The following is a 13,590-nucleotide window of genomic DNA, read 5'->3' on the forward strand; positions in this document are numbered from 1 at the left end:
ATCTTACGTCTCGTCAAACATGGGTCGCGACCTACGTGCAATTTTGAAGGTAAGTTAGCGAGAGTGGAGGTAACCGCACGTCTAAGTGCAAAGCGTGATTACCTTGAAAAGAGAGGCGACCATATCGATAATTTAAATAAAAATAAAAAATAAAAAAAGACAATGATGAGGAAAGATCAAAGCTGGGAAAATCACGCAAACATTTCTGTAGGCTGCGTTCAGGAGCATCGTGTTGGGTTGCCAGATAAAATGGTCGCTGCGTCGCCCCCAGCTGCTGCTTCCTGATTAGTCTAATCCACTGAGAGCTTCTGATTGAGGACCCCGAGGTATGTGCGTGTGTGTGTGTGTGTGTGTGTGTGGTGGGGGGGTCAGGAGGATGCTCCTCATCCTCCTCTTCCTGATAAGTGACTTTACCTTTCACCTCCAGAACCCGGCACACATCTCTGCGACATCTCCCCATCGAGCTAATCTCTTCTAGCACGGTTAGCTTGGACCAACCAGTCAGGAGTGTGTGTGCGCGTGAGAAAGGACTCAAATTCGAGGCTCGCACGCATAATGTGCTGCCAAAACCCTCACGCCGTAATGACATCATGGGCAGAACAATCAACAGTCATCATAACAACGGCCTTTGATTTGGGTTCTTGACACGCCTTGTGACCTTCTGAACTCTGAACGGAATTTGGGAGGTCCGAAAGTGGATCGAAATGGATTTGGCCTCGCAGCCTCCCGTTTGCGATCGAGATTTGGATCCTCAAAGTCGATCGTCTTTGCGGCGATCCACTATTTTCCCTTGACCGCCGCACACATGTTTATTAATTATTTTAAGTTGAATTGATTAAACTTAATTAATTAAATTGATTAATTTTAATTAATTAAATAATTTAAGTTTAATAAATTACTTTTTTGCAATATTTTTTGCGAATTTAAATTACTTATATAAAATTAAGTTACTAAAAATAATTATTTAATTAATTTAAGTTTATTAAATTACTTTTTTGCAATATTTGTTTGCGAATTTAAATGACTTATATTAATTTAAATTACTTATATAAAATTAAGTTACTAAAATTAATTATTTAATTAATTTAAGTTTATTGTTAATTAAACTAAATATGTCTTTTTTTTTTTTTAAACCACATCCATTTTGATCAAAGTACACAAAGTAGTTTGTGCTTTCCAGTCGCTTTTTCCCCGACGGTCCAATTGAGTTCGCGGGCCTTTGTGATTCGTGTGCAAGATCAATCCGACGCCGTTTGACGCTTTCACCGTTTTGAAAGTCCCACACGACTCGGGTCAACGTTCGGCAGAGATTACTCACGAGTCTTTCAAGCTCTTTGAACACTGTTCCCATTGTCCCATGAAACGCGCACGCATTTGTGGAATGTCGAGTTTCACACGTTTGAGATTCCCACCATTTTATTTTTAAGATCAGTCAACAGCGTTTGCCTTGATTTGACACACACGGATAAATCTAAAAAAACTTTTTTTTTTTGGTTTGTTTTTTTGACCGTGAAAAATGGCTTCTTTTTGTTTTGCCGAATGCACAAATGCAAATGATCAGGTTAGATTTTTTTTTAATTTAATTTAATTCTTAATTTAGAACTTAAGACGTAAAATGTGGAACATACGGCGTTAAAACGTGAAACCAACGTATAGCGTGAACTTCACCACATGAAAACGTGAACTCCATCGTGAACATGATACAGAACTTCCCACATCGCAATCGGGAAATTTATAACGTGATACGACGTCGCCGATTTTACATTATTAATGTGACGAGTTATGACGCTAGAATGGGAAAACTGAGTACAGTGGTATCTCTACTTACAAAATGAATTGGTTCTGGAAGAAATTTCTTAACTCGAAAATTTGGTGAGGAGATCCCAAAATCCAGACATCAATGTTTCCTAAAGCATAAAAATATGTAACAACTTACAATTCATCGCGTTCTAATGTGACCGTTTTATTAAAACCATTGCAGCATTCTGTATAGCCAAGTAGACTTGTTCTCGATCCTCTTGGGAAGCGGAATCACCGAGTTGCACTTCCGGCCAGCTCTATGGTTACCGTCACATATTGCCTCTCTTTGAATGAAACCAACAAAAATAAGCCCTGATGTAATGGCAACCAAGTTGAGTCTAATTTCTTTATTTACACTTCCTCAACAATACATAAATAATCAAACGTCAAGCTTTGAACTATTCCAATTTTTTTTTTTAACCGCTATTGATATCATCATAGTTGTACTTATTATTTCTACCGAGCCGCTTTTCATTGTTTGCACATCTCTTTTACTGACAATGACATAAGGGTGCACAAACACAAAAAAAATATTTCCGAGTCATAATTACTTTTCATAATGATTATAATCAAAAGGCCTCTCGGGTTAAAAGTTGACGGGGAGGGAGTTCCGCACAATATGACTTGTGCACGCGCGCAGGTGGTATGACAAAATCTGACGCCGCCCACGTGAATGAGCGAAATATGCTTTGATGTGATGACACATTTTGAAAATGAGAGAACAATCGAAGTTAGTGTTTAAGAAGCGACGAACGTGCGCTTCGGTGTGCGGATGCGTACCGTACATCCGGTCATCATCGTCGACATTATAGCGATTGGCACAATCCAGCCGGACGGAGAATTCTGGAGCGTTGATGTGGATTGATTCACAAAATATCAGTGGCTTGTGTACCACAAGAATCAAGTCTGAAATCAAAATCTTGATCTGTTTGATACTTGAAGTCTGTCCAAAAACAAACCAAAAATATTTTGGGGACAGATGGCACTCTACAATACTGTCGCCTACTTCTTAAATATATTCCGCCATAACATCATGTCATAGAATGTCAAGGGAATTGAACCGATTTCCAAACACTTTTTGTTGCATTTCATTGGGCATCGGGCAAGCAACCCCCCCCCCCCCCCCCCCCACCCCCCCAAAAGAAAATGTGTCCGGAGAACACACCATTCCAGCTGGGCCTCCGTTCAAAGTGAACGGTCCAATCAAATTTGTTTACTTGCTGCGACGGATCCTTCGTGCTCAACTTGTTCAAAATGGCGCACGGGACGCCGATAGTTCTTGGCAGAAGATCAAGAATATAAGCCTGCGATTATCGCCATACCGTGGACCCTTGCATACCCAGTTTCACCTATTTACCTGTTTTTTTCCCCCAACATATTTATTTTTTTGTAAACCAATCCGTTTTCTTTTTTTTGGGGGGGGGGGGGAATATATTGGACTTTTTTTTTTAATGGATTTTTTCCAAGAATTTTGTGGATATGTTTAAGGGTTATATTAGTTAGCGTTTTTTGGGTTTTTTTTTTGGGGGGGGGGGGTATATTGGACTTTTTTTTTAATGGATTTTTTCCAAGAATTTTGTGGATATGTGAATGAATGAATGAATGAATGTTTAAGGGTTATATTAGCATTTTTTTTTCTTCCCATTACGTGTTAGCATTAAGCTAGCAGAGGCCACGGAAGCTACGCAATAAATCTCTTCTCATCTGTCTAATAATAATGACCTTTACAGTTTGAATGAAGTTGTAATTGGAAAACTGCCGTGAGTTGCGTCACTGCCACCATACAGCGCTCGCTTCACAAGTTTGCGCTGACAAGTCAAAGCAAAAAATAAAAAATAAAGAAATAATTCCTAAAAGCTTGCGTCTGAAAGTATCGCCATAAATGAACAACAGCAACACAGTGGCACGGAGCTGAAGGATCCAGTGCGAACCCAAATGCTACGCAATCGGCAGGAACTACTTTTTCATCCGCCCGGGAACGTCAGCGCATCGGCACGCTGCTCCCGTAAGTACGTCCGTCACTCAGTTTCGGTCTGCGGGGAAGAGCCAAGAAGCGCATTGCGATGGCGGTGGGAAAAACAAAAAAGGGGATGTGGCAACGCCTTGCGTTGCGAAACACTCGGGTTCAACTGCAACGCACAATGCGATGCGTTTACGACGTGGCGGACGGACAACCGGACAGACCTCGCTGGCGGGGTCTTACACTCCTGTTGTCGTCGTTGGGCTTGCCCAAATAAATCCAGAGGGAAGTGACATCAAGCACCAAAATAAATTTGTGCCGTCAACAAAGATAATAACATCGTGTATAATGTCATCGTTTTATGACGAGCGATTCCAGACGCACGTGACAAGTATTTGCACAGAGTATCGGCGTCACCGATACCGGTTGAAATGTGACCGCGCGCTCGACCTTTCAACGGTAGCTTTTCCGGAAAAGGCAATTCCAAGTCGATGCATGACTCCGCATGTGGACTCGTGACTGCAGTTGCGCACACTCGGATGATAGAAGATGAAAACTCTTGGAAACAAACAATTTAACTATGATTTGACGGCGTATTCAATCAAACATGGACTCCTGACACGTTTCTGGCTGTCCTGATCCCTCAGTGACATTCAAATTCCAACCATGAATATTTGTCATATCAATGAAATTTTGGGGGTTTGCCTGGACAGTTTTGCCCCCCGCCCCCTCCTAAAAAAACCCAAAAAACCTGTTCAGTTAAATAAGATGATGCCAAAAAAAAAAAAAAAAAGTCGGGTCATAACTTAAAAAATAAATGAATAAAATACATTTCATCTAGAATCCAGGAATGAATTTTGAGGACATTTGAGGACATTTTTGAATGCGTGCAAATATTGTGATATGTCAATTATTCAAGCCCCGAAATGTCACAGCATATATTAGATTTAAAAAAAAATGTCTTGGATCTTACCACTGTTATCGAATGTGTATATATTATATATATGTACACACAGATATACTGCTCAAAAAAATAAAAGGAGCACTTTTTTGTTTTTACTTTTTTTTCAGTGATCCTTCAGAGTGATGGGACATAATTTTGTCATCAAGAGCAAGTTTCTGAAAAATTGTACTGCTCAAAAAAAATATAGGGAGCACTTTTTTTTGAGCAGTACAATTTTTCAGTCCCATCACTCTGAAGGATCACTGAAAAAAAAGTAAAAACAAAAAAGTGCTCCCTTTATTTTTTTTGAGCAGTATATCTTGTACTGCTCAAAAAAATAAAGGGAGCACTTTTTTTTGAGCAGTACAATTTTTCAGAAACGTGCTCTTGATGACAAAATTATGTCCCATCACTTCTGAAGGATCACTGAAAAAAAAAAGTAAAAACAAAAAAGACAAAAAGTTAAGTGACAATATATAAGACAACATAGCGGGCACGTTTCAAAATTGCCCCCCTGATGACATTCATCAACTTTTGCATTTGACCTTGCATTTCAGCTGACTGTCACGTTGTTTTATAATTGCATAAAAAATAAGAACATGCCTGTCAAGGTCATCAGCTACTCTTGTTTGTTGAATTTAAATTGCGCGTGTGTGTGTGTGTGGCTTATTTTGAAAAACTAAAAAACAAAAAAGGACAATTTCAATGTAGACTTGTGCAATTATGCCATTACGTTAATGATATAATGAGAAAAATACACAAAAGAACAAGGTATTCCAAAACATCTTTCCTGACTTGAACTTTGCGTTTCAGTCCAGGATGACTTTGATCTGATTGACGATCGCAAAACCGTTTTCATGCCATCGATGGAATCCGAGAAACATCAAAGAAAAGCTAATAAAAAAAAAAAGAAAAAAAGCAAACAAAGCAACCACATCATGGATGCAACTTTGCATTTTGGGGCAAAAGATGACTTTGATCTTATTGACAGCAAATGTGATTGACGATACGACAAACATTACAGATCAAAAGAAAAAAATTCTCCCGTTGACGACAACAATTTCTTTTTTTTGGGAAGAATGATCTATGACGTGCACCAGGACAAACTACGAAAGGTAGTTCTGAATATTAAACATAATTTTTTTTTTTAAAAGGAGGGCATCCCGAGTCTTTGGAAATAAAGTCTGGATACAAATCACATCTATTTTTTTTTTTAAAACCTTCAAACAAGCGTTGCAACGTGATTCCCTTTTCCCTAAGCTTTAAATGTATAATTGTATTTTTTTTTTACACATTTTATCCTTTCTTTGCCTTTCAAAAAAAAAAAAAAGCCTCCTGCTTCAAATAACAACAACACACACAGTGGGTGAGTGTATCCGTATCTGTGTGTGTGTGTGTGTTTTTCTTTTCTCGCTTTCCACGTGCAAATGCTATCCCAGATTCAATTTCAGATAGCGACGAGGGTGCTTTTCATCCTTTTTGGGAGACAATATTTAATATGGCGAAATGAGATCAGCTTTATCCTCGCCCCTGTTTTGCGCCCACACAACCATTCCGCCGTCGCAATTATTTCTTGCCTGCCGTGTCTTGATCACATCCGTCGCTTTTAAAACGCACCATCGAAAATCTCGTCGAACTACGTCGGCATCTATATACAGACATACGTACATCTTATATGTATATCGTGATATGTAAAGTAATAATTGTCTTTTATTTTGAAGGGATCTTGCATGGAAAAGTAAGCCGCCCTCCCTTGTCTCTCCCCTGTGGACTCTTTTTCTTTTTTCTTTTTTTTTGTTTTTCTTTATCAGCAAATGAAGCGTATAAATGACCGGGGAAAGGCGTCTGCCTGTGAATGAAGTCAAATGAAGAACAATTGGTCCCTCCATAGCCTGTTATGAGGATGATGCGGCGCTGCCGAGGAGATAAGAGCGTTGAGCACTGTTGGAGTCCACGCAGGGATTCAAACAGACAGGAGGAGGTGTGGGGGGGGGGGGGGGAAGAATATCAAACACTGCATTATTTACAACCATTTTTTTTTTCTGCAGTCTCTTAAACATGTCCCGTACAAAGCTACTTTTTTTTTGCAGTGTCATGTCCTGAACACGCCATTAAAAAGGATAAATATGAATTACAAATGAGTAATACTGAGGACACTGTGTCAATATCATATTTTAAAAAAAATTATGTATGAATGCAAAACAAATAAGGTTGGTGTGATGGGTAAAAACTGGGTGTCCCGGAATACTCATTAAAAGTATGACAAAATAAGACTAATAATGCAAAGGAGTGGTTAACATTATCTATTTATATGTAAAAAAAAAAAGGATGTGATGAGACCAACAATAAGCTACCAGAAAAGAAAACAAAAATAAAAATGTTGCACGTCAAGCTATTTTTTTATTTGAAGTGTCACTTGAGAAAATACAATATAATTTTTTTTTAAAAATCCAGATATTGCCTTTAAAAATCGGTGCCACTAAAAAAGAAAGCTAATAAATAGCCAGAAAATGATCATGCATGTCCTGATTAATAACTGCGTGTCATGAAAGCGTCATGGAGAATGGTGGGAATAATGATGAGTGTGAAAAAAAAAAACTAACATGCAGATTTCATAAATACAAAAGACAATTGATGAGAAAGTTTACAAAAATAAAATGATTTTTTTTTAAATCCAGTGCATGAAAACGTTTGCGTCTTAAAAATGGGGTGACAGGTCCATTAACATTGGAAAGTAAAATCTAAAAAAAAAACAAGAAAAAAAACACACACACACACACACACCATTGTCATGAATGTAAACATTAACGTTGCATAAAAATATATTATATATGAATCCAAACTGAGCATGCCAATAAGAGCCTCAACAATAAATTACGTCTGACAGTTGGCGTTATAAAAACTAAAAATAAAACCACACTGCAACAAATCCCGAATGTACGTCATTAAAATAACCTGAAATAATGTTACTTCATAATATATATTTTTTTAAAAACGACCCACGCCCCCCCAAAAGAAAAAAAACGATGCCACGCAACCCTGCATGCAGAATAAAAGTAACCCCCGCCCCCCAAAAAATCAATAATGCCACAAAAATAAGGCAACGATTGTGCTCATAAATGTCGACAAATAGCGCTTCATGAAAACGACTGCATAGAAACACAACCAAAAATTCCAGCTTCGCACAACTCAACCCCCCCCCCCCACCACCACCACCCTCTCCAATTTTTGGAGGTGTCCAACTTCAAGTATCCTCATTTACAAGCTGTGTGTGGCAAAATGCCCCCCCCCCTTCCCACCCCCTCCAGGCAGGGCTAGATTGCACCTCCACTCGTGTGCAGCACATGTTCTGGCCAGATAAAGTCAACAATTTGCACGTGCAAAATGAAATTCTTAATTAGAAAAGACGCGCACGCGCACACACACACACACACACACGCTTCCAAGCCTCCCGGTTGATACGCGCACGCGCGCACACACAAGAAGTAAATTCCTGCGTGCGTCTTTTGTCTTAAGGCAGCGCGCGTGTTCAAACACGTGATCGCTTCTTTTCTTCTTTTTTTTGAGGGTGCCACTTTTTTTTCTTTTCTTTTTGGAGTTGTCAAAGTTGCAGACAAGTAAGCGCAAGACGATGTTTTGATGTTTGGATTTGCGTTTGAGGTTTGGATTTTTTTTTTTTTAATCCAGCTCCAGATCGCTCCGGGGCTCGGCTCCCCCCCTTGCGAGGCCACGAAGCCGTTAAACGGGTCCGACGGGCGGCTTCAATCCCGGGAGGCCTCGGCTCGTCCCGGTTCTCCAGAAAGTTCCAAATTGAAAAAAAAAATTGAAGAAGAAGAAAAAGAAAGAAACAAGCAAGAAAAAAAACGTGGAGAGGGGTGGGGGGGGGAGCAGCTTCCGAGCTTGTTTTAAATTTCGCGCCTTGGTTGAAGAATTGTGCGCTAAAAGCATGAAATGAGACAGATTGTCTTTTTTTTTATTGGCTTCTTCTCTTTGCCGGTGTTAACAAAGAGGCGTCAATCTTCTATAGATACATGACATTAGATCTTTTGGTGACTTTTTTTTTGTTGTTCCTTCATTAGAAAATACACATTGAAATTAAATTCGAAAATACAAGGGAATCAAATGCGAAGCGAAAGCATTTCGCCTTTCGAGACGTCGCGGATAGAACCCGTATGCGCCAATCGAGGGGGTAGGTGGGGGGGTTGGGGGGGTGAGAACAATAAGAACAGTTGATCAGTAACAAATCAGCATTGAAATGCACACAATAAATAAAGTTAAAGGCCTCCTTATTGTGTTCTCTTCGTTTTTCTTCTCGCGGGGGGGGGGGGGGCTGCCGTATAAACATTTACATTTTCTTACAATCCTCGCGCAAGCGGGAAAAAAAGTCCTTTCTCTTCTGTACATGCAAAAGGAGTCAAGTCTTGCTTTTCGTTGCCGCCGCCGCCGCCGCCCCCGCCGCGGTTTTGAACCTCGAACACGCGCGCGCTCACATGGCAGCGGCGTGCGCGGACGAGTAGGGGTCAATCCCAGTCTTGCTCATACCTGGAAAGAGGATGTAGGCCACGGGCGGCTGCAAGCTGGACGCGGACCAGGCGCTGCAGTTACACGGCACCACGTAGCCCGGGTTCGTGGGCGACGGGTGGGTGTGCGTGTGCGGGTGCTGCGGGTGCTGCGCGGGCCCGCAGCCGCCCAGCGCCCCGAAGGCGCCCGCGCCCTGGTAGCCCAGCGACGAGTAGGGCACGCCGGCGGCGGCGGCGGCGGCCAGGGCGTGCGGCACGTCGCCCATCTTCTGGCCGAAGCCCGCCGCCGCCGCGTCCAGGAAGGACGAGTAGGGCGACACGGAGGTCGGCGGCAGGAAGGCGCGCGCGGCCGCCGCGGCCGCAGCCGCCGCCGCCGCCGACTTCTCCGTGGGGCCCAGCAGCGCGTCCGACGGCAGCGGCAAGCCCTTCAGCTGCTCCGTGTCGCCCAGGTAGGGCAGCGGGAACACGTAGCGGTCCTTCTTGAGCAGGTTCTTGGGCTTGCGCCGCGGCCGGTACTTGTAGTCCGGGTGCTCCTTCATGTGCTGCGCCCGCAGCCGCTTGGCCTCGTCGATGTACGGCCGCTTCTCGGCCTCGGACAGCAGCTTCCACTCGGCGCCCAGACGCTTGCTGATCTCCGAGTTGTGCATTTTGGGGTTCTCCTGGGCCATCTTCCGACGCTGGCCCCGGGACCACACCATGAAGGCGTTCATGGGTCTCTTGATATGGTCGGCCGGCTTGGACATGGCTGCCTGGCGCGAGTGCCGGCGGGAGCCAAAGTTACGGGAGGGGGAAGGGGGGCGGAAGCGCCGGCGGGCGGATGAGGGAGGGCGAGGACGAAGGGGCAAAAGAAAAAAAAAGAAAAAAGAAAAAGTTGCTATGTGGAGTTCACCTGCTGCTGGGAAAATGCGAGGCAGCTGCAGGCATGCCGCGCGTCTCGCTCGGCTGGCGAACAAAAAGGGGGCAAAAGTGCAAAAAAGGCAGTCGACATCCAAGGAGAGGAGCGCGCGCGCACAAAAAGTCCACCGACGCGAGCATGCACGTGGGAAGAAAAGAAGCAGAATCCACAAGAAAAGGGCAACGCAACAAAGTCTCCTTCCTCCCTTCTGTCCTTCTTTCTCTCTAACTCTCTCCCCTCTCTCGCTCTTCCTCTTCTTCCGAGTCTTCTTCTTCTTCTTCTTTTTTTTGGTTGTTGTTGTTTGCCGCTCGTCGGTGCGCTTGGTGGCTTTCTCCGTCGAGCTGCACCACCTGGCGCGCCTTGCAAATGAGCGCGCGAAGCGCCGCGGATCGCGCCAAAAGCGGCCGAGTTCAAAGGCAGGGCTTGCTGCCGCGTCCTCGCACGCAACGTGACGTCACGCGCGGACGAGAGGTGCGGCGCGGCGAGGCACGCGTCGCGGGGGGGGGGGGGGGGGGGGGGGGGGGGACGCTGCCCGCCCTCAACTTCGTCGGGGCGGCGTGCGCCACGTGCGCGCGCGCGTGCAGCTTAATTGCGGGCAAAGTCAAAAGCAGGAAAAAAACGCGGAACGAGAAAAATTGCTCATAGGTCGAACGAAACAAAACAAACAACAACCAAAACAAGAATATCGATCGGAAGCGTTGGCAATAATCACAAGAAAGAAAAAAAAAATCACCAACCCACAAAGAACTAATCGATACTAAAATTGTAAACATTAATAATGTGATGTATTATTATTATTATTATTATTATTGCCACCCAAAAATGGCAAAAACGCTCCAAAAAAATCCATGTAAACGAGACCAATTCTCATCAATTTTTTTTCATTCTGGCAAAAACGTTAAAGGATTTTTCTTAAACAAAAACAAAATAATCGCATTTAAAAAAAAATATTTAAAAATCGTATTTTCAAAAATGTTCAAGAATCCTACCAAAACATTTGATCGAACCAAAAATAGTCACCAAAAAGACAACGATGCAAAGAAAAATCGTGTTTAAAAAAAATAACAAAAACAAAACATGAACTGAGATGTAATAATCCAAGTGTTTTGCTGGTCTACTAAAAAAAAAAATCTACCTTTCACAAAAATTTTATATTAAAATTATAAAAAAATTAATTGAAAAACAATTACTGTTCTTGTTTATTAAATAACAAATAAATAAATAAAGATCGAATAGATTTTTTTCTAAACCACCTAAAAGGACAAACCCACCCAAAACTCGAACAGGTCTACTTCTAAACAAAATAAGACACCCTGAAAGAAAATGGTTCTGTTAAAAACGAAATTTTACACACACACACAAACATATATATATATATATATATATATATAATATATGCATAAAAATAAATGTCGATATTTTACAGGCAATTCCTGGGGTTTTTCCTTTTGCAATTAAAAAAAAAACATTGTTGACTTCTCGAACGAAACTCAAAACAAGCGTCCCAACTGCCAACCAAAAGGTCCACTCGCGTGCTTCAGCTCCAAACAAATTCAAAAGAGTACACGCCAAGTCCAAAGAAGTCATTAGACTCATTTGTGCGCTTGAAGACGTTAACCTTTCTTTTTGTAATTGAGTGCAACATGTGCGTGATGACACGCCATTACATCCTTTTCAAGGCGACCTATTCAAAGCAGTTTCGGATCACAAGTGCAACCATGACGACAGCAATTAGACGCGCCCAACACATGCAAATGAGGTGCTTTGGAAAGACTCCGTCGAAGCACACTGGCTTGCTAAAAATACAAAATAGAAGAATAAGAAGAAGAATAGGAGTGACAATAGTAAGAATCAGAGAGAAATGGGCTGCAGGATGCCCTCGGGGCCCCCACCGTGTGAAAAAAATGATGCAAGACAGTTACATCAAGAGCTGCTGAAGCAAAAGATTCAAGGTGGAGGGGGGCGGGGGGGGGGGAAATCAAGCAAACGTCATCATCATCGGAATATTTGTCAGGAAAACTAAGTTTGACTTTTGGGATGAATCGGGTCAGGATCATTTTTAGGTGCTTTTTTTCTCCCTCTCGCTCGCTCGCTCTCTACGCGCATGCGTCAATAAGCAGGAAGATTTCTGGCGTTTAATCGGTGGGAATTTTAATTCAGGGGAGGGGGGAGGGGGAAGAAGTGGAAGATGAAGAAGGCAAAAGTGGGGACGGGACGATCGGGCAGCGAGCGAGCGAACGAGAGGCGACTTCGATGACGTTGAAAGGCTCGCTGGGTTTTTATCGGCGCACGAGGTATTTTTTTTTCTTCGAATATGTGTTCCGTGTTTTGCAAGTTGAGGTTAAAAAAAAAAAGAAAAAAGAGGCAGCCATGACGTGGGCTGGGACGATTGCGTTATTATTCTCATGATTGATAACTTCTAATCGGATGGTGAGTTCGAGATTGAAGATATTGAAATGTAATTTATCCACCAAAAAAATTTGGTTTGATTTTTATTTGGTGATGTGCACGATTTTGTTGTCATCGAACACGCTTGAAACGCGCGAGTTGAATGACTCCCGTTTCCAAATGAAAGACACGTCGACATTTTCTTTTTAACATCAGGCAATTGTCCCCCCCCCCCCCCCCCCCCCCCTCCTCCGCTTTAAATTATGTTACACGTGCTCTTGTGCTTTTGCTGGGATGATCATTTGATACACACACACACACACACAGACACACACCAAATTAAAAACAAAAAAAGAAGTACTTCAAAAAATAAATTGAAGAGAAATACACGAGCCACTCGATTGTTCCGATCTCTCCGTGCCAACAAAAAGCGCGGCCGCCGCGCGAGCGCGCGCGCTCGGAGGTTGCGCGCGTCCGCTGCCGAGCCCAGCGTCGCTGTCCGCGGTGCTGAAGCTCAGCACGTTGGCGAGACAAGCCCTTCGATTTGAAGCCCCGCCCCCGCCCCGCCCCCCAGCAGCCGTCCAAACTCCCAGCAGTTTGCAACGTTTGCCTCCGTCTTAGCGCCTCACTTCAAAATAACACGAAAAGCCTCTTGCGCTTGCGCAGAATCGCTCCAATGACGCAGCTTATTTTACGCAGCTGCAGGAGAGAGATGAAATATGACCACGTGACTTGCACTCTCCATATTATGCGCGTCAGCAACAAGCGTGATTATTGGACAGGAGATATACAAAGTCTACACACCCCTGTTTGGATTGCAGGACCAAAAAAAAAAAAAAAAAGAATCATTTCCAAACGTTTTCCACCATCAGTGGGACCTGTAAGCGGTACAATTTCACTGAAAATCATGTGGTTGCAAAAGTGTGCACACCCTCATCCCGGGCAAGTCATGTGTTCAGAATAAGCCAGTCCTATGATTAAAAAAAAAAAAATAATAATAAAAATGTCGGTCCACATCTGGCGCCATCTCAAGGGCCTCTGATTAACCTCGAATAATTCTTTGCTGTTCTAGTAGGCTTTTCCT

General features: G+C 42.8%; 1 protein-coding gene and 1 long non-coding RNA gene across 2 annotated transcripts in view; one reads left to right on the forward strand and one right to left on the reverse strand.

The window, feature by feature from the left end:
- The window catches only part of LOC127605961 (uncharacterized), a 313,508-nt gene that overhangs the window by 45,422 nt on the left and 254,496 nt on the right, over window positions 1–13,590 (forward strand). The window lies entirely within an intron of this gene.
- On the reverse strand, window positions 7,490–10,544 carry sox14 (SRY-box transcription factor 14). Its single transcript, XM_052073879.1, has one exon. The coding sequence runs from the start codon at window positions 9,964–9,966 to the stop codon at window positions 9,190–9,192; it is 777 nt and encodes a 258-aa protein (XP_051929839.1). The 5' UTR covers window positions 9,967–10,544; the 3' UTR covers window positions 7,490–9,189.

Source organism: Hippocampus zosterae, chromosome 8 (genome assembly GCF_025434085.1).
Source record: "Hippocampus zosterae strain Florida chromosome 8, ASM2543408v3, whole genome shotgun sequence".
In the NCBI taxonomy this organism is placed as follows: Eukaryota; Metazoa; Chordata; class Actinopteri; order Syngnathiformes; family Syngnathidae; genus Hippocampus; species Hippocampus zosterae.

What these genes read in the sequence shown, in the direction of transcription:
- sox14 (XM_052073879.1), bottom strand. Translation starts at nt 9,966, where the DNA reads ATGTCCAAGCCGGCCGACCATATCAAGAGACCCATGAACGCCTTCATG.